Below are 22,643 nucleotides of genomic sequence, written 5' to 3' on the forward strand. Positions count from 1 at the left end.
TATATACATTTTCAATAATAGTATATTTTAATTTAACTATATTTTAGTTTAATTCATGTTAACTTAATTTATTCCAAAACACTAGAGATCTAGCTCTTGCTTCATGCGCGCCTCTTTCTCGAGCCTGTCCTCGATATCTCTTAATTCTTGTTCTCTCATTAACAATTCTTTCCTTTTGTAAATCAGTTCCTGCTGCACTCTTTCTTCAAAGGCTCTTAACCTTTCCTCTTCTAATTTTATTTGTTCTTCACGGGCCAAATATGTATCTTGAGAGTTAGATTCTTGACGATGAGGGGCAGATTCATTATTACTGGGAGGGAGTGTATGATCGCTGCCATTAGCGTGTTGTTGTTGTGTGCCGTAACTTTGTGATGGTGCACCACGTCTCGAATCCACATCATTTGTTCTGGATGAAGACCTGGTATGAGGCACAGATTCTCCTGACAGTGCCTCCGTTCTGTACCTTTCATAAAGAATTTCATGTGTATAATCCTTTAATTCGTGTAGATGGGATATCAATAGCGTATTTCTCAGTACGACAAAATCAGAAATCGATGCATCTTCTACGTCCAGTGTACCCCATGGGTATTTTCTACCTCTAATCACTGTCCCATCCGGTAACTCGTCCACATCATTGGATCCAATGATGGAAAATGGTGTCAATGAACGTAGATAAGTGTTTGTACGGTAATCCTCATCAGAAATGTCATCCTCGTCAAAGGGGAAATAATATATAGGTAACTGGAATTTGTCAATATCATCCATAATGAGCCTTTTGTTCAACTTCAATTCCTCTGGCGTCAATGAATCGCTTTTGCTGATAACAGGGATCACATTGACGATAGGTCCCAACTGTCTCATAACCTCTACATCAATTTCTTTCAGTCCGTGTCCTGTTGGATTGATCAAGTAGAGACAAGCGTGTACTCTACCATCTTTAAAACGCGGATTTCTTCTCACTCTTGATTCTTCTAACAAAATTTCGTCATATTGATGACGGATATAGTCAGAAATCAATTCAAATGAAGGAGTATTATCAAGCGAATCTCCGAATCCTGGCGTGTCAATGATATTTAACTGTATCTTAACGCCTTCATCGTCTTCCAATTCGACAGTCTCCTCTCTCAATTGCAATTCAATGTCAGTAGAGGTATCAGTTGGTAGCATTACGGTTGTAGAGACGTCAACAACTTGTTGTCCACATAACGTATTGATGAATGTGGATCTACCAGTACCGGATTGTCCCACCACCATAACGGTGAAATTAATACCTCTTTTTAGGTGCTTTCTTTTCCTCAAAGTTGAGGATGCCTCGATAATGCTTGCCATTGTTGAATTCAATCAATTGAAGCCTTCACTGAGTGTCTTCTCCTTTGTAGATGTGTTATTAGTGTTGTTAACGTATTTAGTTGTAGTTTGATTTGGTGATCATTGAAACACGTCAAGAATATGGATCGAGAAGATAGGGTAAAAAAAAACAAAAATGAAAAATTCAGTCACGTGCACACTAGAAATTTTAGGTCACATGTTTTTCACGTGATAATGAAAAATTCTGACAAAATATCCGATGACCAATATTATAACCAGTATGAAGACTCATCAATACTCATCAATACTCGAGATTATTCCACTTATACCTCCATCCAAGGCTCTTCATATCAATATGGCAGCTCGTAAAGTGATTTTAATCGATAACTACGATTCATTTACCTGGAACGTTTACCAATACCTTTGTGAAGGAGGTGCCGATGTCGAAGTGTACCGTAATGATAAAATTACTGTTGATGGTATTATTGCCTTAAACCCTGATATGTTGGTGATATCACCTGGTCCTGGTCACCCAAAAACAGATTCAGGTATCTCTAGAGACTGCATAAGAAAATTTGCTGGTAAGATCCCCATCTTTGGTATATGCATGGGGGAACAATGTATGTTTGACGTATTCGGTGGTCAAGTGGAATACGCTGGTGAAATTGTTCACGGTAAGACTTCTCTAGTGAACCACGATAATAAAGGTCTTTTCAAAAATATTCCTCAAGGTGTGGCGGTTACCAGATACCATTCTTTGGCCGGTAGTGCAGTTACAGTCCCAGAGGAACTGGAAGTATCCGCCACATTAGAAAATGGGATTATTATGGGTGTAAGACATAAGAAGTATACGATAGAGGGAGTCCAATTCCACCCGGAATCGATTCTTACCGAAGAAGGACACCTAATGATTGAAAACATGCTAAATGTGTATGGTGGTACTTGGGAAGAAAATGAGAAGAAGGACACCAGGGGGCAAAGTGGATCCATTCTTGATCGGATTTATGCCCAGCGTCGTGAGGATGTAGACGCTCAGAGTCATATCGCAGGTTTTACAACAAAAGATTTGGAGACAAATTTCCAGTTAGGATTGGCGCCCACTGTACAAGATTTCTACCAAAGATTGAAAAATAGTCCTGGTAGGGCCGCTGTTCTGGCTGAAGTGAAACGTGCGTCGCCTTCCAAGGGTGATATCTGTCCCGATGCTAATTCTGCTCAACAAGCATTGAGATACGCTAAAGCCGGTGCAGCCACCATATCGGTACTCACAGAACCACACTGGTTCAAAGGTAGTTTGCAGGATATGATCAATGTCAGAAAGGCTTTAGACGTGGAATTTAGCTCGAATCCCAAAGGGAGACCATGTGTTCTACGCAAAGAGTTCGTGTTCTGCAAATACCAAATTTTAGAGGCAAGATTGGCTGGTGCGGATACCGTTCTTTTGATTGTTAAGATGCTTTCACAGGATGAACTGGTGGAATTATATCAATACGCCACAAAGGAAATGGGGTTTGAACCATTGGTGGAAGTTAACACAAAACAAGAGATGGAACGTGCTCTTCAGATTGGCGCCAAGATCATTGGTGTTAACAATAGAGATTTACATTCTTTCACGGTTGACTTGGATACAACTAGTAATTTGGTGGATTCTGTACCAAAGGACGTTTTATTAATTGCACTTTCTGGTATTACTACAGCCCAGGATGCCGAGAAGTATAAAAGTGAGGGGGTTCACGGATTCTTAGTCGGTGAAGCTCTGATGAGAAGCTCTGACCCAAGCACTTTCATCCGCCAATTAACAGCATAAATGTTATGTGGAATGAGAAAATTTTAATTGTAATTTAAGTTGGCTGCCCTTTCCCATAGAAAAAAATGGACTATAGATCAGGTACCTACTGACATACATATATAACAATCGATACGACGTGATACTACAAAGTCACTTGGCTCTTTTGAATGAAGTAAAGTAAAAGTAAAAGTAAAGGAATGGAAAAAAATGACAAAAAAATCCGTCTTATCCTTGAAACGATTATTCATTTCACTTTAACCTAGTCCTTCTTGGAAGCGCCAGGTTTCATAAACCTTGGGTTTTTAATGTATTTAACACCTTCGTGACTTTTATCCTTATTACGGGAGTGTTGGGTCACTAAGAACCCAACGTCAACCAACTTAGGCCAGTTCACATATTGGATACCATCAGTCACCAGGTTGAAAAAGGCAAATGCAAATATTACAGAGGCACCTAGGAAGAACGCCATATTTTTTTTGCTGGTGAATTCACCCTTTGGGAAAACCACGGTTGCTCCCAAGACGGTCAAGGCAGCATAGAGCACCAATGGAATCACTTGGACACTAAATGGTCTACTGTCAGCGAATGGAGATTTCAAAGATGCCATGTAGGGTCTAAAGTTGCCCAGGAACAAGTCATAAGAATCCTGTCTAGGACCATCTGACAAATTGTTTTTGTAATAACGAGTGGCAGAATTGATAAAATCGTTAAGTGCCCCCATTTTGGTACGTTTACCGGTTCTGGTGAAATCAGTCTTTAGGGCACCAGTACCAGAGTAAGAACAACTGACGGCATCTGCATTATCAGCCCAAAGACTTTGGAATGCCAACAAGAGTGAAGAACTGTTTTCCCATGGTTCATCATCAGGGATGACACCTGCCGTCTCCAATTCTTTTTGTAAGACCCAATGAGCGAGCACAGATTGAACCACATTGGTTCTATCCAAACAATCCATACAGTTGGTTCTCACGGCTGATTTCTGTTCATTAACAACCCTCTTTATGGTACCTTCAGATGAAATGATAGCATGGAAGAAATCGCTATTTTTCAGGCCCATATTGGATAGGTGATCAATTAGTAGTTTGACTCTGTGCCATTTCATACCGCTGCATTCATGGTGGAAATCAAAGTATACATAGTGGATCTTGGGGTCATCAAGTGCGTTTACAGTGGATTCATAGGCATCTTTGACAGGCAGTTCGTGACCTGATTGGTTAACCAAATTGACTAGATAGTTTTCACCATACAATGCCTTTTGTTCAGCGAAGTGTTTTTCAGCAGCATCTAGTGATGAACCTTCCTTAAGCACTAACTGTGGTTTGTATTTCAAATCGTTAATTTCAGCCCAATAAACAGGAACAGAACCTCTGGTCTGCAGGAACGAAAACAAGTGGGAAACGGATGCAGTGTTTGTCTGGACGACAAGCACCTGCTCAGTTTCGTTGAAATTGCTCACGTTACCTTGCTCATCAATACCACGTCTGAAATATCTGGTACCAGCTCTAAATCTGCTACGTCTGGAGATCAACCCAACTGAAATTGGAGTCGATCTAAAGATATAATCCACTAATTTGACATAACCGTAAATTACAGGTTGAATGAATTCTCCAGCAGCAGCATCTTTAGCTGACAATTCTTGCAATTCTTGGGTCAAATAATGATTCCAAAAGAATCTACTATCAGTAGTCTTCCACGATGGTTTGGTAATAGATGCATTCCTCTGGAACGAATTTGTCAAGTCATAAGTATAGGAAAAATAAAGAGTAGCCTTGTTAAGCTGCAATTTTAGGAGTCTCAAATATTCTGATTCATCAGAATCAATTCTTGCTTTCTCCTTAGCGGGAACAATCAAATGCTCGACTACTTTATGAATCAAATGATCATTGATCCTACCAGCCTCTTCCACTTTCGATGCAATAACCGCATATTTGTTTAACTTTAATCTGATAAAACCAAGTAATGCAGGAATCTTGGTGATATTACCCTCGACTGGAAATTCCTCCAAACCTTCTACTCTGACAGCTTGTTCCTGGTCTGACAAGTGTATAACAGCATCCTTCTTAGAAGGGGTAGTAGACCTAAACAAAAGCCCTTCAGAAGTCTTGGCAAATAAAAGCGGTCCACCCATCGTTTACCACAATTCGAACTTGCTAAATCGATTTAAAACTATATCAACCTGTAGAAATAAGTCCCTCGAGTTCTAAAACTCGTTCTCTTCAGTTTCAAATAGATCCCTGTTTTTTGTGAAGCAAAGTTCAGGTAGTTATGCTTTTATATCGTACAGCTGGGTTCCCCTTGAAGAAACAAGAGAAAGCAGCGAGAACAGGTCAACGGAAGAACAATCCACAACGAGCAGGCCAAGCCCAAAGGAAATCTGACAATCAGAAAACTTCGACTGCTCAGTGTTAATTAGAATCAGAACAAATCCTACTGTCATGTATCAACTAAGTGCTACTTTACAGGGCCACACTCAAGATGTCAAGGATGTGGTTGTCCTAAGCAATGAACAGTTGGGCAGTGTCTCTAGAGATGGTAGTGTTATGATATGGAATCTAGGTACAGACGGCCAATGGCAAGGTATAGTAGTTCAGAAGAGAGATCTCTTTGTGAACAGCTGTTGTTATAGATCTCAAGATGCCATTGTATTTTACGGTTCTAAGGATGGATTGATTAATGGAGTGCCCGTATATGGTAAATTGGGTGAAGATCCCGTTTACACGTTGATTGGACATGGATCAAATGTATGCTGCTTGAGCACTGACGGTGACAACGTTTTGAGTGGTAGTTGGGATAAGACTGCAAAAGTATGGGAAAATGGCGTAGTAAAATGGGATCTACAGGGCCATTCTGCATCTGTCTGGGACATTAAAGCCATTCCTACAATGCCAGGCCACTATTTGACGGCTTCTGCAGATAAAACAATCAAACTTTGGCAAGGTTCACAGTGTATCAAGACATTTACCGGGATTCATGACGATGTGGTCAGACACTTAGAAATCATAAATTCTGATGAATTTGTCAGTTGTTCTAATGATGGTAAAATCAAAATTTCCAATTTTCAAGGTGTGGTTCAAAGAACTTTAGAAGGTCACGAAAGTTTTGTGTATAGCGTGAAAGCTTTCCCAAATGGTGATTTAGTCAGTTGTGGTGAAGATAGGTCCGTTAGAATTTGGACGTCTAGTGGCCATTTGAAGCAAGTGATAACAGTACCGGCGATCTCTGTTTGGTGTGTAGACATTTTACCCAATAATGACATTGTGGTTGGTACCAGTGATAGCATATTGAGGGTCTTCACACAAGATGAGAAGAGAATTGCCTCGCAGGAGCAGATTAAAGAATTCCAGGAACAATTGCAAGGCTCCTCCATAAACTCGCAAGTAATGGGGGTCGATGAGTCGAAATTGTCACCTTTCGAAGTTCTACAGGCACCTGGTAAAAAAGAAGGCCAAATTGTTGTGGTCAAGGCCCCCAATGGAGTAGTTGAAGCACATCAGTACTCTCAAGGTCAGTGGATGAAAGTTGGTGATGTAGTATCTTCTTCTGGAAGTGATCAAAAGAAAGAATTTCAAGGAAAGTTGTACGATTACGTTTTTGATGTTGATATCGAAGAAGGCCAACCACCTTTGAAGCTTCCTGTTAACGCTAATGATAATGCCTATACGGTTGCAGATCAGTTTTTGGCTCGTTACGATTTGCCTGCAAGTTATAGAGACCAGGTAGTGAACTTCATCTTCCAAAACACAAGTGGAGTTTCCTTGGATCCAACTGGAGCCCCAGGAGGTTCGGCTGTACCACAACAACCAGCACAACCAACACAGACAATACAACCGCCACCACTTGCAGAGGGGCTCAAGATTCTGCCCGTGAAGCAGTATTTGTCACTCACTAATTACAACCCAGATTCCATATTCATGGGAATTACAAAATTAAATGCCAAGGAACAGACATTTAGCGATGAAGATTTGGCCCAAATGGGTACTGCATTGCATGACTTGGAACACAACTGGGAGGTCTTGTACCTTTTCGCTCTAACGATGAGATCTAAATGGGCGGTTAAGACACCCGCATACGATATCCTGAGATTAGTTGTATCCAAACTTTCTTCTTCTGATGATATTAGTGAATTTGTTGAAGAAGGACTAGGTAACAAGAACATTGCAATTGCCATGCTTACAGTAAGAATCTTTGCCAACTGCTTCCAAAACGAAAAATGGGGGATTGATCTCTTGTCTTCTCCTAAAGTCTACAATTCTCTCTTTGAAACCATCGAAACTAATTTTGAAGATGCTAAGGCCCAGCAATTACAGAATTTGGCCATAGCAGTTGCTACATTGCTTTTCAACTACAGTGCTCTAATAGTGCAGGATCCTGTCAAATTGGCTGATGCAGTGGCACCCATCTCTGATGCACTGAATACTAAATTTGGTACTCACGAAACCTTCCAAGCTTCAGAAGAAGCCGCATACCGGTTATTGGTCGCCTTTGGTAACTTGTCCACGGTTGAACCTACTCTAAAGCAGTTCGCAGGCTCCATCTCCTGGATTAAAAACATAAAGGCATACTACGGGAACATCCCCAGATTTCAAGACATTCTGGTCGACATTGGAGCCTAAAACTCTTTACTACATATCTGACTATATAGTGACCATAAATATATACATTATTCATATTTCAGTATGATGTACGGGTGTTGTTTTCAACTTTATGCAAACCAAGCGAATAGAAGAGCTTAGGGAGCCCAGAAGTTGATCAAGTACACATGAAGGAAGATAAAAAGCCAAGCGAGAGTATATTTGTCCGCTATGTCAGTTGACAACGTATTGGATAAGCTTGTGGACGAGAAAGTATGTCTTCTACCCCCGATATACCTCTGATCATCGATACTAACCGGAAATCTTCGTCGAAGACAGCGCCTGACAACCAACACAAGGTAACTGTAAGTTTTTAATTGTTGAAAAGATTTTACTTATTGAAATGCACCGTTCTATTGTTATTAACACGATATTGATTAGAAGTACCGTCGCAGGGATTTGAGAAACAGTTTGGCTTCAAGAATTGGTATTGAGGACCGTCCTTCAAGTACGCCAAGAGAACCTCCAAAGAAAAGACTTCGCTTTACAAATGTACCGTTAGATGTTTCGGATTTCACCCTAGAGGATATGGTAAAAGAATTTGCGGAGCCTATTTATTGCAACTTTTATGATCTAAAGGACTCCAGAACCGCTGTTTTTGAATTTGAAGATCCTAGCGTTATGGAACGAGTAGTCGAGAAATATAACGAAACTCCATTGAATGGTGGTACAGTTACTGTTGAGATTTTTGAGCAGGAGAGGAGACCTGACAGGCGTCGTCGTACTCAGAGAGACAACCGCCGTGGTAATGGACGTGGAAGTCGTGGCAGCCATTACAAGAGACAAGATAGACCTGCAATGGAGGATGAATTGAATGCTGAACTGGAGGATTATATGAAAAGTAGTTAATAGTTTTTTGTATGTAATTTGTTTTTTTTTTTTTCTCTTTTCATTTGGGGAGGCTCGATGTCCAGTCAACATGTATAGTTACTGAAATATTAGAGATAAAAGTTCGATTTATAAGACTTTTCAAATCCATGACTCACAGTTTCACAGCCAAAACTACAACTAGAATTGTTTGATAATATTCATCTCCTTGTAAGTCATAGTAGTTGTAGTGGTAAAATAGCTAATTTTACTTCCTCAAGACCATTTCCCATGGTAGTTGGTCTGTGACCCTGTCACAGCAGTGAAGCCTTATCATTAGCGGTACCCAACTCTGCGTGATGGAAGCCATCATCTACAGCTAGATTCCGGACTTGGACATGTAAGCAGGATGAAATGGCTTTCCGTATAGAGTTTTTACAAAAGAAATTCACAGAAGTCCTGTGTTAGTCTAGCTTATATTGCTGAATGTCACTTAGACTTGAACAACTGGCAAAAATTGATCAAATTAAAGCGGTATATAAATTTTTAGTCAAGCAGCCCGCTGTCACCCCGTCCTAATTGGGACACTCCGTCGTCTCAACCCAACTAGGATTGGACCGAAATAGTTGATTCATATCGAACATATCCAAACTAGTAGTAAAATCCAACTGCAATGATTATACTAAAAACTTTTAGGGGTATGACATACTAGAACAAAATTTGATTAGTGATTGTTTTTTAATCAGAAAGCTTAACCGTCCCGGAACAACCCGCTATTACTTGGTGTTAACAGGTAACTAAATCTTTTGTTCGCATCCCAACTCCCTGATTCATCTTTTTCCATTATTCTCAGCATTGTCTTGCGGAAGAATACCCGCCAGCCAGATTTTACCATATAAATGGAATAAAAGAACATTTCAATAGTGATCCATTCCAAGCCAAGTCGATCCAATGTAATTATGAGCGTCAAGGAGGAAACAGCCAGCCGTTTACCCTGTTACGATGAGGTTGTGGTGCCTCAAGATGCAAATGATTTTAACATATATAGAATAGTGAGTAACGAAACACCACCGTCATATCATTTCATGCCTACATATATATATGATACGCGAGACCAGGTACTGAAATGGACGAATGATGAAGAGTCCAAGGATGCTGATGCTCAGGAAGAAAAGAGTCATAGAAAAGGCAGTATAATGAGGATTGTTCGTAAGATTTTTACATAGCTTTTTTTAAATGTTTTATTAGGAGTGGAAAGGAATGAATTTCAGTTCTTTTCACTTGAGCGTAAATTATAGCGCGGAAGTATTTCATGGAATTAGTTAAGCACATCATTGTTAACTCTCCGGACTTTTCGCCGAAATTTCGTTTCTGCATATAAAACGTAAAATTATACAAATTTAAACATACATATAAATGCATATACTTAAACCATATGGACTACGCACGACTCCTGAATCCAAAACTGACTAGCCATACAGAACAGCAGCGGCTAAAATCAACCTATCACAACCACGTGATCAACTGACTAGACGTCATTACAGACGAAAACAGATAAGAATGCGGAAATCACATTTTCGCAGCCGTGTCTCACACCGGTCCCCCTTGGCTGCTAGCAATGCCCCTATACGGAACCCAGCCGGAAAGGTGGAGAAAGAGAGGACAAAGAGGGGGACAAACAGGAACCGCACACCCGGGCAACCCCACCCTCTGTCCATCAAACTCCGAGGCATACAGCCGCACACGAATGCATATAACCGTTTAATCTTTTTAAAACCCTAACCTAACCTAAAATAAACCTACCAGATTGTATATACGACTATGAAGTATATCCAAGAGCCCGCTCTATCACCTAGCATGTACAACGTTCGCACGTATTGCCTTTTTCAAAAGTTAACCCTGTTACTTGGTTCACCCTTGCGCATACCGTGATACAGTCTCTCAAACTCATCGTGAGAAATCTTGCTCAAATCTACCAGTGACGAAGATTCGCCCTCGCCACCAGACCCAACAGAAGACATACTGCCCTTTCTTGCTGGCCCATGGTACTCCGGTGCATGCATGTACATAGCGCCTCCAATACTGGATTTTCTATTTCTCACTGAACCAGAGCGTTTTGTACCACCTTCAACGTTACCACCAACGGAACCTTTACCACCATTGCTACCGTAACCGAATAAATCAAAAACGCCTGCCATATTATATGTCCTAAACTGTTATTATTGTCACTGTTCTTAAGTAACCTTTTTATATCTGCCTGTAACAGTTCTTCCTCGAGACAGTTTGAAATAGCACTACCACCATTGTAGTTTATATACGATTCGTTCAGATTCGTTGTCCCAATCTTGGCAGCAACCACTACACTTCATTAATTAGCCAAGAGGACAAGTGCCAATAATGATAAGCCCTGATATGTTTGGCCCTTTGTCCCTTAGCAATATGTTAGTACTTTAGGGGAGAGAAGTGTTTCTCGACCAAGGCTTATCGTAAGATCATGTACCCATACGTATGCTCGTATCCACGTTAAGATGACACACACAAATGACCAATACAGATAACAGGGCACGGAAGATTACAATTGATTGTCACAGTGTGATTTGATTAATAACGCGGTGCGGAGAACATCAATCTCCGTAAGGGAAGAACAACATTCGTATACCATACTATATTACATTGTAGCCGAATGCAAGCAAGCAATTGATAGATTAATCAGATAATCCGTTTATTTTAGACAGGAGGGTCACTCAACATGGCAGAATGCTCAGGATTTATTGTGGATGTATCTCCTCATATGATACAGCATGACAATGTCTCCAAGGTACAGGCATATTTGGAGTACAGTCTACTAGAGAAATGCAAGAGGAAAAGAAAGACGGATTGGATTAGTTGCTATTTGGCTAATTGTGCAATATCAAAGAACTCGCAAGGTATCGAAGGGGTATTTCAAGTACAAGATTGGGTGGCTCCTGTAACAATCACAGAGACACTAAGAGTTTTACGGCAGTTACAGAGCTATTCGCAAGATCTCAGGGATGGTAATGTAACGAATCCGTCGAGTTCAGCATCGTCATCCATGGTACAGTGCCTGCTAGTGTCGTCATTGGACTGTCGAGATCATTTCCATGTAAGGAAGATGCGGAGACAACTGGTTGTGTTTACTGACGATATGGAGGGACTAGATCTTAGTGATGAAGAAGTTGGAGTTTTGGCGGAAGAACTAAATCTTTCAATAATTCTTGTGGACTGCCGAGTGGAGAACCATAGAAATGGTTCTGCAGTGCCAGACTACGGTATTTGGGGGAAATTGGTAGACGTCATTGAGGGGTCTCGGATTTACCACGTCAATGATCTGCTTAGGGAAATTTCGTCATTGCCTTCAGGTGTGGTAAGACCTGTTATGGTGTTTAGCGGGGAACTGCGGTTAGGTGCTGATGTAGCAGTGCATACCGATCAAGATTCTCAGGACGATGAGCACTCTTTAACAATTAAAGTGGAAGGTTATCCGGCTACCAAGGCGGTTTCCAGCATTAGTAGAAAGATGGTGGTGAAAAGAGAAATTCATGGTAAGGATGTCTACAAACCAGTGAAAAGTGTGGTTGAATACGAGATTCAAGGTGATGATGAAAAATCGCTGCCAATTCAAGTGTCGCCTAAATCCATTGCAAAAGCATATCGATATGGTGCCGATTACGTAGTACTACCGTCTTCATTAGAGGATCCACCCCGAAAATATGCCAGTCGGCCTGGTATGGATATATTGGGATTTATCGATCAAAAGGCGTTACCACGTCATTTTTTACATTCTGAATCCCGATTCATTACGGCTGATACGAGATACGGTGGAGTGCAGGACGTTGTAGCATTGAGCGCGCTAGTTGATGCATTAAAGGAATCAAACCAACTGGCAATCGTTAGATTTGTTGCCAAGCCCACATCCGATGTGCAAGTAGGTGTACTGTGTCCGATTCATGTGGAGGACAACCATACATTGGTATATTGCAGACTACCGTTTGCAGAGGATCAAAGAGTCTCTGATTTTCCTCGATTAGTTAATAGAACGACTACATCAGGTAAGAAAATTGAGCAAGATAAGTCTCAAGGCAATATTGATTCAATGATGTCTAAGTATATCGATGCCTTTGATATGGATAATGAACCGCAGACGGAAGAAAATCATTACTATAAACTGATGGAGGGACCATCGTCAACCAACTTGCCGCTGCCGCAGCTACCAGCTCATCCTGGCCGTGTCAAACCAGATACAGAATTGGTTGACGAAGATCCACTGATCGTACCGGCAATCCATTTGCACCGTACTCAACAGGTGCTACTAGAATGGATCCATCTATGTATAATCAACGAAAGCAAGTTTTACGTCCCGGAGATGCCAGACTTCTTGGCTAACAAAATATCTTCACGCTACGAACCTTCACCGGAGCTAGACGAGTCAATTGCTCGTCTGAAGAAATTACTCGATATCAAGAGATCGCGTAGACGTGGATCTTCAAGAGAGGATCAAGATGAAGAGAGTGACGTTGCTGATCAAGACATACCAGACCTACAATCTCTACTGTCGAGAGGACAGAGAGACTATTAGAGGGTTTCTTTTGACTATGTGATTGCGGTAAAACGATTTTATACTCATCCCGGCATATATCACGCGTTATCCTTTTGTTTTTTTTTTAACAATTTTTTTTGTAACACAAAATACTCCCCAAGGGGTCGTCGAAACTACCGCCGTTCGCCTTGGAAACGAAACCGAGAGATCTATCCGCTTTCTGAGGGTCATCATCACCTGTAGTTTCAACCTATACAACAGAAACTCTTGAAAAGCTCTTTAATCAATAATATAGTATCGTTTCCTCCCCCCTACATTGGTTCTCAAGTGTTAATTATCAAATGTCTTTTAGCGTGGAAACAGTAGCTACCAAGGCTTTCCAGGACCAAAAACCTGGTACTTCAGGTTTGAGAAAGAGAACCAAAGTCTTCGCTGAAGAACCAAACTATACTGAAAATTTCATTCAAGCCATCTTAGAGGCCATCCCTGAAGGTGTCAAGGATTCTGTTCTTCTTGTTGGTGGTGATGGTCGTTATTACAACGACGTCGTCCTGCAAAAAATCGCCGCCATTGGTGCTGCTAACGGTGTGAAAAGGTTAGTCGTTGGTCAAAACGGGATACTTTCTACGCCTGCGGCTTCTCACGTTATTAGAAGTTACTCAAAGGCTAAAGTAACCGGTGGTATTATTTTGACCGCGTCTCACAATCCTGGTGGTCCAAACAACGATTTCGGTATCAAGTACAATTTGGCTAATGGTGGTCCAGCTCCTGAAAATGTCACCAATGCCATGTGGGAGGCTTCAAAGCGTTTGACTTCCTACAAGATCGTTACCGATTTCCCACATGTCGATCTCTCTGCCTTGGGGGAAAAACAGTATGGATCTTTAACTGTCGATGTCATTGACTCTACCAAGGCATATGTGGATTTTCTAAAGACCATCTTTGATTTCCCTCTAATCAAATCTTTTGTGAACCATCAGAGAGAAACCAAGAATTGGAAACTTTTATTCGATGGTCTGAACGGTGTTACTGGTCCTTACGGCAGAGCTATCTTTGCTGATGAATTGGGATTACCTGAAGACGAAGTCTTACAAAATTGTCACCCTAAACCAGATTTCGGTGGGCTACACCCAGATCCAAATCTGACCTACGCACGTACTTTGGTCGACAGGGTTGATCGCGAGAACATTGCATTCGGTGCTGCCTCTGATGGTGACGGTGACAGAAATATGATTTACGGTGCAGGCCCTGCATTTGTATCCCCTGGTGACTCTGTTGCCATTATTGCGGAATATGCATCTGAGATCCCATATTTCCAAAGAGAAGGTATCTATGGATTAGCACGTTCTTTCCCCACCTCACAAGCCATCGATCTTGTTGCCAAGCACCACAATTTGTCATGCTATGAAGTTCCTACCGGATGGAAATTCTTCTGTGCCCTATTCGACGCCAAGAAATTATCCATCTGTGGTGAAGAATCCTTTGGTACTGGTTCAAACCACATCAGAGAAAAAGATGGTCTTTGGGCCATTATTGCATGGTTAAACATCTTAGCCATTTACCATAAGAGAAACCCTGAAAAGGATGTGTCTATAAAGACCATTCAAGATGAATTCTGGGACAAATACGGTAGAACTTTCTTCACCCGTTACGACTACGAAAACGTTTCCGGTGAAGCTGCCAACAGGGTGATTGAATTTTTCCAGAATTTCGTTAGTCAGCCTGGTGTTAAAGGTTCCAACTTTCCACTAGATGAATCTTTGAAGGTGGTCGATGCGGGAGATTTCGAGTACAAAGATCTGGATGGATCCGTATCATCTAACCAAGGCTTGTTCCTCAAGTTGTCAAACGGTGTAAGAACTGTACTAAGATTATCAGGAACAGGCTCAGCAGGTGCCACGATTAGACTTTACGTGGAACAGTACAGCGACGACGCTTCCAAATACGGTTTAACAGCAGAGGAATTCCTAAGACCCGCAATTCAACAATTGGTTAGTTTTTTCAAGTTCCAAGAAATCTTGGGTACTGAGACACCAACTGTTAAGACCTGAGAAGGCAAAGTCGACTGCGCCTGCTTTGACTAAATAAAAACAAATAAATAATCGGGTTTTTAGTCGTGTTCGGTATTCAGTATTGGTATTTGTCTAGCTGACTTGTATTACGTTTTTCCGTCATACATGATTTTTCTTTTTCTAAGTTCTTAAGCAAAAAGCCCGGAGACAATCATAGAGACAACTTTAAAGAGAGAAATAACCAATGATTTCTCCCTCTAGCTTTAACGAAACAAGATAGATAAAGGCTCGAGGGTATCACAGTAATTTAAAGGAATTTTGACTTCTATACATCTACCATTATTGGTACCACTACAAATATAACAAGTAAGATACGATACGATGTACTACTGGAAGATATCGAAGTTTAAATTTGGTAAAAACAAAGATGATAAAGAAGCTGAGAAGGAAAAGGAAAAGGAGAAAAATGGTAACCATAAGAGTCATAATGGAGTTTTTCACCATCACAAAGATAGCTCGAGGCATAACGATGGAAATGATACGGTAAATGGCGACAACAACAATGAGATTGGTAGTATGAGACCAAGCTCAGAGAGAAAAGAAACCATTGTACCTTCGAATTCATCGATTGCACCTGTACGTCTTTCGCACGATGCTTCTTCGACGTCATCTACGGTAAGAGAATCTAGTGGTGGTAGAAGTTCAGATGATGCATTTAACAGTACTCCTGACACGCATCGCTCAGATGACCCTTCGCCGCCAGAAATCTCTATCACAGCACCAGCACAATCAACATCAACACCAGGGATTCTAACGATTAAAGTTTATAATGGTGATGGATTTACTCTACCTTTTCCTATAACTTCCAATGAACAGATCTTGGGTAAACTTCTAAGTTCAGGTGTTACTTCCAAGAGATCAAGTCTTTCAGGTGAAGTGGATGGATTAGTCTCACAGCTATCGAGGATGCAATTACAAAATCAAGGTCCTGTGGATGAGAACCTTTTACCTGGTGATGTATCTACGAGGTTCATTCCATCGACTATAATGTTACCGGGGTCTGAACATTTAAATCCACTACTCTATTTTACTATTGAATTCGATAATACTGTTGCCACAATTGAACCTGAATATGGTTCAATGGTACAACCAGTCTTCAATAAAATATCCACATTTGATGTTACAAGGAAATTACCATACTTCAAAATCGACGTTTTCGCTAGAATACCTTCCATTCTTCTACCATCAAAGACGTGGCAACAAGAGATGGGCGCAAGAGATGAAAAATTAAGAGATATGTTTAACAAGATTAACACAAATCAAGACATTCACTTAGATTCTTTCCTATTACCTGTGAATCTAAAGATCGATTCGGCTGCCAATATCAGACTTTATAACCATCATTGGGTAAGGCTTGAAAATGGTCTTGGTAACATCAACTTTAGCGTTGATTATAAACCCTCTAAAAACAAGTCTTTATCCATTGACGATTTTGATCTATTGAAGGTTATTGGTAAAGGTTCATTTGGTAAAGTTATGCAGGTTAAAAAGAAAGATACCCAGAAGGTTTATGCATTGAAAGCAGTTAGAAAATCGTATATCGTCTCCAAATCAGAAGTGACACATACTTTAGCCGAAAGAACGGTTCTGGCCCGTGTTGAATGTCCATTTATCGTTCCATTAAAGTTTTCATTCCAATCACAAGAAAAATTATATTTAGTGTTGGCATTTATCAATGGTGGTGAATTGTTTTATCACTTACAAAAAGAAGGTAGATTTGATTTATCTCGTGCAAGATTTTACACAGCAGAACTATTATGTGCACTAGAGACCTTGCATGGATTGGATGTCATATATCGTGACTTGAAGCCCGAAAACATTTTATTAGATTATCAAGGACATATTGCACTTTGTGATTTCGGTTTATGCAAGTTAAACATGAAGGATAAAGATAAAACGGATACTTTCTGCGGTACACCTGAATATTTAGCGCCAGAATTATTGTTGGGTCAAGGCTATTCTAAGATTGTTGACTGGTGGACCCTCGGTGTTCTGCTATATGAAATGCTGACGGGATTACCCCCATATTATGATGAAGATGTACCTAAAATGTACAAAAAAATTCTGCAGGAACCATTAAGATTCCCGGATGGATTTGATCATGATGCAAAGGATCTATTGATTGGTCTCTTGAGTCGTGACCCAAAAAGACGTCTTGGTTATCACGGTGCAGAAGAAATCAGGTCTCATCCTTTCTTTAGTCAACTATCATGGAAACGTTTGCTAATGAAAGGTTACATCCCACCATACAAGCCTCCTGTGAGTAGTGCTATGGATACGAGCAATTTTGATCAAGAATTTACAAGGGAGAAACCAATCGATAGTGTGGTTGACGAATACTTAAGCGAAAGCGTACAGAAACAATTTGGCGGCTGGACATATGTCGGCAACGAACAGTTGGGTAGTTCGATGATCCAGGGAAGGAGCATCAGATAGACGTTATTATATATTAAAAGGGGGGAAGATCTTTACAAACAAATGAAATGAGATGAAAAACACTTTCAAATATATATGAACATATCTATAAATCAATTGCATTTTTTTTTATTACTATTGTTATCGTTGAACGCTATTGAATAATTTTTTCTTGGCGCTAAAATTTTATCGTATGGAGCGATTCATTTTGAGGAGGAGAAAAAAAAGATTTAAGATGATGCTCATCGCATCAGCTTCTTAAGTCATTTCACATACCATAACATCAGATCATTGAAGTGTTAACGATTAGTACGGGGGCGTTGGATCTAACACCATGATGATGATGGCTTTTGAAAATAGTGGTAAAAGACCTGGACAAGATTCCATGGGTCTCGAGTTAAAAAAGCGTAAAGTTGAGTTTGCTCTACCTGATGAGACTGATGATGATAAGGAGTTTACTACAGAGATGTACAGAAGATTTTTGAAATCGGCTCTGGGTGATTTGGAAAAGGTATGATAATCAACTAAGCTAAATGCCACTCTCTTTTCTTTGCTGACAAGATTACTAACATAATTTCAGAATGACTCCTCACAGTTAGATATGGTTACTCATAGGGTTTCACAACCTGCTAATAGCGATAGTAGGATAAGTACAGAGAACTTAGGAATTTTACTTGACGTATTGGCCAAGAACATCAACAAAATTGACACATCCAAGGGGACACCACTGATACAATCTATTATAAACTTTGAGAAATGGTGGGAATTACCACCATACACTCTAAGTAAATATATATTATTCATTAGAATTTTGTGTTCAAGCATACCCAAGTGGTGGCAAGATGTTTCCATATCTCTTATATCAGGTTTCCACTTACCCCCAGAAAAGACTGAAAAGCATCATTCAATGTTGAAATATTTCTTACAAATGATTCCATCATCAATGGGGTATATCGACGTTTATTTGGCCAAATTTTTCCCCAACAATAATGATACCAGTAAAAAATTGGTTAATTACATCTCAAACATTTTGACTTTGACAACTTATTGTAAAGAATTACAATTTCAAGCTTGGTCATTGATAATGGAAAAAACAATTTCATTAGACGTTGCATTACAAAATGAATTGGATGAATTAGATGATGATATAGACGATTTTGAAGAGAGTGAAGAAGAAGAGGAAGAAGATGATGATGAGGAAGAAGAAGAAGATGATGAAGAGGAAGAAGACGATGGCGATAGAATCAAAAGCGTGCAAGATGAGGATGATGATAGCGACGAAGATGAAGATGCAATGGAAGGTGAAGAAGAGTACAATGTGGAAGTGTCACAGAGCATCAAAGATCTGTCTACAAAATTGGATAATATTCTAACATTGGTTAGTAGTCGTCTTGGAAAAGATGTTACGCCTCAAAGTTTAATGACTGGTGAGGGAGTAACTATTTTCAATACTTTAACGACACTTTTCAAATCTCATGTTTTACCTACTTACTATACCAAATCAATTCAATACATTATGTTCCACATTTCTCAGCAACAGGCGGAACTAATGGATGCGTTTTTAGTAACACTAATAGACATATCGTTTTCACCAACAGAAACGTCGGAGAAAAAGATTAAATCATTACAGTATTTGGGATCTTATATTGCCCGTGCTAAAAAATTATCAAGAACCCAAATAATATTTGTCGCCAGTTATCTAACATCTTGGTTGAATCGATACGTATTAGAACGTGAAGAAGAGGTCGATCAACCAGGTGGTATGGAAAGATTTAAACACTTCTACGCTGCATTCCAAGCATTATGTTACATTTTCTGCTTCAGATATCAAATGTTCAGAGATCCAGATGGTAGTTGGGAATGTGAATTGGATAAACTTTTCCCTCGAATGGTCATAACAAAATTCAATCCACTAAAATATTGCAATGAAAATGTGATGCTAATGTTTGCTCGTATTGCACAACATGAGGATGTGGCATTCTGCTTCAGTATTATTGAGAATAATAATAACGAACGTCTAAGAGGTATTATAGGTAGAGGCGATTCGAATCAAAAATCTTCATCTCAACCTGTAGCAGCATCGACATGGTCATTGGCTACTAGGCAACAGTTTATAGACCTACAGAGCTATTTCCCTTATGATCCATTATTTCTCAAACATTATAAACGTATGATGAAGGATTATTACATCGAATGGAGCGAAGCTGGTGGTGAATACGAAAGTGATGAATACGAGGATTGAGGAACCAGGGAAAAAGATTGCATTTAGAAATTATAAGTACTATTATAATTTTAAATATAAATTTAATATTATGCATGCCTCTTATTTAGTACTACCGCTATAGTCGTGTCATGTGACTATTGGGGGGGTGAAAGGTCTATCAGCATAAGACAAGTTTCTTCAAGTCTCAACTTACCATTGAAAACTCTTGATAATACTAACTAGAGGCACATAGATAGTGAAAATAAGAGGTTCTGAGAAGTTGTAAGCCAAGTGATACGAAATCGTTAGGGGGCTCATTATAATACACATCCTACGATTATGTTTCTTCCGCTGGATGATGAGTCAGTTGTATCGTTTTACAAGACCGAGTTAGATGGCGTTAATGATCCATATCCAGGCCCGCCTATAGATGATTCTGGGACTATCAGTCTAGCTTTTCTGATAAGTTTATCAGTGACTTTTGCTCTCTTGATGGTGGTACTTGTCGTTGTAGCGATTTATGTTACATTTTGTGGGGCAGACGAAGCTGAATACGATGAAGAGACAGGCGCTGGTTCCCGTGGTAGTAATGGCGGATTACAAGCCTTTTTTTCAAAAAGACGTAGTGGTATCTTATTGGACTCCAGCTTTACTTCACCCGGCCAGTTCGATGATGAAGCCGCTTTGCAACAACAAGAGGATCAAGAATTACCCCGTATGTCAGATTTTGAAGTTGAACTTTATAGGCATGCCAAAGAGTTTCAAAAGATGAACCCACCTAACGTTAAAGAATTTGGAACCTTTCTCAATGAAACGGATTTACAATTTATCAGAGATAGAGGTTTACAGAGTTACTTCTTTTTGCCCAGCATTAACGACAATACAGATGCAGACGGGAATTTTTTACCAAGTCTATTGGTGCAAGATAAATTGGATGTTACTTTTACCAAATTTAATAAAAGCTCTTCCACTGTGCTAAATTACCCATTGCCTTTTAACAAAAAAGCTGCTGTTTATTTTGAAGTTAAAGTCTTTAAGCACGTATCAGATTCAAATTCAATTTTCAGCATTGGGTTAACAACTTGTCCCTATCCTTATTTTAGAATTCCGGGTATGTCTATCTATTCGATCGCCTATGAATCGACGGGGAAACTAAGAATAAACAACCCATTTACCCCAAGTACGTTATTACCAAAGTTACAGGAAGGTGATGTTGTTGGATTTGGTTATAGGTATAGAACTGGAACTATATTCATTACGCATAACGGTAAGAAATTAATGGATGTTACTCAAAATGTGGGGATTGATTTGTTTATCAGTTTAGGATCAATGAATGGCGCCTTTACGAGAACTTACACTAGAGATGGTCTCCTAGAAGACCCCGATAACATTGAGTTGCGCAGTGCCCTAGCAGAAAACAGAGATATCGAACTACCGAAAGATTTACAAAGAGTCCACGATGTTCGTCAAGAGGGTGATCTGCCCACTGATGAGGTTGAATTAAATGTGAACCTGGGCCAATTAGGATTTGTATTCGTGGAAGCCAATGTAAAGAAGTATGCGTTTGGTAGTTTGTTTGGTGAAATTGGTATACCGCCATCTTACAACGGCGCGGAGATTAAAAAAGATACAGTCTTACAAAAGGGCGAAGATCTACCACCTAAATATGCAGATGATGAAGATCCAGATTCATTTTTTGGTAATATCAATATTAATGTGGGAAACAGTGTTGAAAGATCAAGACAGCAGCAACAACTTGGACAGCGTGAAGAAGAGGAAGCCGAAGAATCACAGGACGAATGGCAACGGAATCAATCAGAAATATCAAGGATTGTTAATCCCAATACTAATACCAATACAAATGAAACGGGATACGAAAGGAATACTTCAGCTTATGACAGGGAACATAACCTAACCGACGAAGAGACGGAACCGCGAGCAAACGAAGAGGAACGTCCTCTGATTAAACAAAGCAAACCAACCAGCGGTTCCAGATCCAATGCTAAAAAGAAGAGAAACAAGAACAAGAATAAGAAGAAGAGGTCAAAGAAATAATGTGGAGGGTAAGTTGGCAGGTTCAACTAAATACACACACACACACACGCACACGCACATATATATATATGTATATATATATATTGGTTACAGTATAATACAAACACGTTATGTTAAACACACACTAACGCTTCTTCTTGTTCTTGCTCTTAGATTTCTTCTTCTTAGCGTCAGGTTTCGCAGAAGCACCGCTAGTCTCTTGCACAGCAGGAGGTACGTATTCCTTCACATCAGTATTAACCATTAGACTACTCAACCCGACGACATCTTTAACTCTTGACTGCTTTCTATGTCTCTTGGGTAGTTTTTTCAGTTTCTTAGTCCTTTCCACTTTACCAAGTGTTACTGTAACACCTCTAGGACCCAATGCACTCAACAATCTGGAGACATCTTTACTCTTGCAAGTTTGGAATTTGTAATGACAGTTTAAATGTGGATTATGAGTCTTGAAACTAACTTGTGGCAATTGTGCAGGCAATCGATTCTTGTAGCTTATAGCGAATGTCGTCTGCGATGGATTAGCTTCAAACAGTCCGACACTCTGCGATATGAAACTATCAATGGGCTTCACAGACATGGGTCAAGAGTTGCTACGGCAGTTATAAAGCAGTCACTAGTCGTGTCAGTGACAAAACTTTCATTATAAAAGTGTCGAATCTTTTGTCGGTCGTTGAGAAGTTGCCTTTATACTACAGGGCGAAGAATGAAAAAAATATTTAGGTACATAAGAGGATATGGACCGTTTCAAACTCTCTAAAAGCCGAATAGTTTCTGTAATAAGCGGTCAATTTTTCTTATCATCCAT

The 22,643-nt window shown here is 39.9% G+C and overlaps 11 protein-coding genes across 11 annotated transcripts; 8 read left to right on the forward strand and 3 right to left on the reverse strand.

Annotated features, from left to right (window-relative positions):
- Positions 1-81: 81 nt before the first annotated feature.
- On the reverse strand, positions 82-1,329 carry CDC11 (septin CDC11; the record flags this gene model as incomplete). Its single annotated transcript, XM_002498060.1, has 1 exon — positions 82-1,329. One exon carries the CDS (start codon positions 1,327-1,329, stop codon positions 82-84), a length of 1,248 nt encoding a protein of 415 aa, XP_002498105.1.
- A 238-nt stretch (positions 1,330-1,567) lies between these two features.
- On the forward strand, positions 1,568-3,115 carry TRP3 (bifunctional anthranilate synthase/indole-3-glycerol-phosphate synthase; the record flags this gene model as incomplete). Its single annotated transcript, XM_002498061.1, has 1 exon — positions 1,568-3,115. The coding sequence occupies one exon, from the start codon at positions 1,568-1,570 to the stop codon at positions 3,113-3,115; it is 1,548 nt and encodes a 515-aa protein (XP_002498106.1).
- A 241-nt stretch (positions 3,116-3,356) lies between these two features.
- Positions 3,357-5,225, reverse strand: SAC1 (phosphatidylinositol-3-phosphatase SAC1; the record flags this gene model as incomplete). Its single annotated transcript, XM_002498062.1, has 1 exon — positions 3,357-5,225. The coding sequence occupies one exon, from the start codon at positions 5,223-5,225 to the stop codon at positions 3,357-3,359; it is 1,869 nt and encodes a 622-aa protein (XP_002498107.1).
- Positions 5,226-5,532: 307 nt separating this feature from the next.
- DOA1 (Doa1p) lies at positions 5,533-7,710 on the forward strand (the record flags this gene model as incomplete). Its single annotated transcript, XM_002498063.1, has 1 exon — positions 5,533-7,710. The coding sequence occupies one exon, from the start codon at positions 5,533-5,535 to the stop codon at positions 7,708-7,710; it is 2,178 nt and encodes a 725-aa protein (XP_002498108.1).
- Positions 7,711-7,899: 189 nt separating this feature from the next.
- YRA2 (Yra2p) lies at positions 7,900-8,577 on the forward strand (the record flags this gene model as incomplete). Its single annotated transcript, XM_002498064.1, has 2 exons — positions 7,900-7,941; positions 8,110-8,577. The coding sequence occupies 2 exons, from the start codon at positions 7,900-7,902 to the stop codon at positions 8,575-8,577; spliced, it is 510 nt and encodes a 169-aa protein (XP_002498109.1).
- Positions 8,578-11,284: 2,707 nt separating this feature from the next.
- On the forward strand, positions 11,285-13,132 carry YKU80 (ATP-dependent DNA helicase YKU80; the record flags this gene model as incomplete). The annotated part of the gene is made up of 1 exon (XM_002498065.1): positions 11,285-13,132. One exon carries the CDS (start codon positions 11,285-11,287, stop codon positions 13,130-13,132), a length of 1,848 nt encoding a protein of 615 aa, XP_002498110.1.
- Positions 13,133-13,434: 302 nt separating this feature from the next.
- Positions 13,435-15,144, forward strand: PGM1 (phosphoglucomutase PGM1; the record flags this gene model as incomplete). The annotated part of the gene is made up of 1 exon (XM_002498066.1): positions 13,435-15,144. One exon carries the CDS (start codon positions 13,435-13,437, stop codon positions 15,142-15,144), a length of 1,710 nt encoding a protein of 569 aa, XP_002498111.1.
- A 342-nt stretch (positions 15,145-15,486) lies between these two features.
- On the forward strand, positions 15,487-17,601 carry YPK1 (serine/threonine protein kinase YPK1; the record flags this gene model as incomplete). Its single annotated transcript, XM_002498067.1, has 1 exon — positions 15,487-17,601. One exon carries the CDS (start codon positions 15,487-15,489, stop codon positions 17,599-17,601), a length of 2,115 nt encoding a protein of 704 aa, XP_002498112.1.
- Positions 17,602-17,920: 319 nt separating this feature from the next.
- Positions 17,921-19,822, forward strand: RRN3 (rDNA-binding RNA polymerase I transcriptional factor; the record flags this gene model as incomplete). Its single annotated transcript, XM_002498068.1, has 2 exons — positions 17,921-18,091; positions 18,161-19,822. The coding sequence occupies 2 exons, from the start codon at positions 17,921-17,923 to the stop codon at positions 19,820-19,822; spliced, it is 1,833 nt and encodes a 610-aa protein (XP_002498113.1).
- Positions 19,823-20,122: 300 nt separating this feature from the next.
- SSH4 (Ssh4p) lies at positions 20,123-21,838 on the forward strand (the record flags this gene model as incomplete). Its single annotated transcript, XM_002498069.1, has 1 exon — positions 20,123-21,838. The coding sequence occupies one exon, from the start codon at positions 20,123-20,125 to the stop codon at positions 21,836-21,838; it is 1,716 nt and encodes a 571-aa protein (XP_002498114.1).
- Positions 21,839-21,962: 124 nt separating this feature from the next.
- On the reverse strand, positions 21,963-22,415 carry SRP21 (signal recognition particle subunit SRP21; the record flags this gene model as incomplete). The annotated part of the gene is made up of 1 exon (XM_002498070.1): positions 21,963-22,415. The coding sequence occupies one exon, from the start codon at positions 22,413-22,415 to the stop codon at positions 21,963-21,965; it is 453 nt and encodes a 150-aa protein (XP_002498115.1).
- Positions 22,416-22,643: the final 228 nt, after the last annotated feature.

Source organism: Zygosaccharomyces rouxii (assembly GCF_000026365.1).
Source record: "Zygosaccharomyces rouxii strain CBS732 chromosome G complete sequence".
Classification (NCBI taxonomy): Eukaryota; Fungi; Ascomycota; class Saccharomycetes; order Saccharomycetales; family Saccharomycetaceae; genus Zygosaccharomyces; species Zygosaccharomyces rouxii.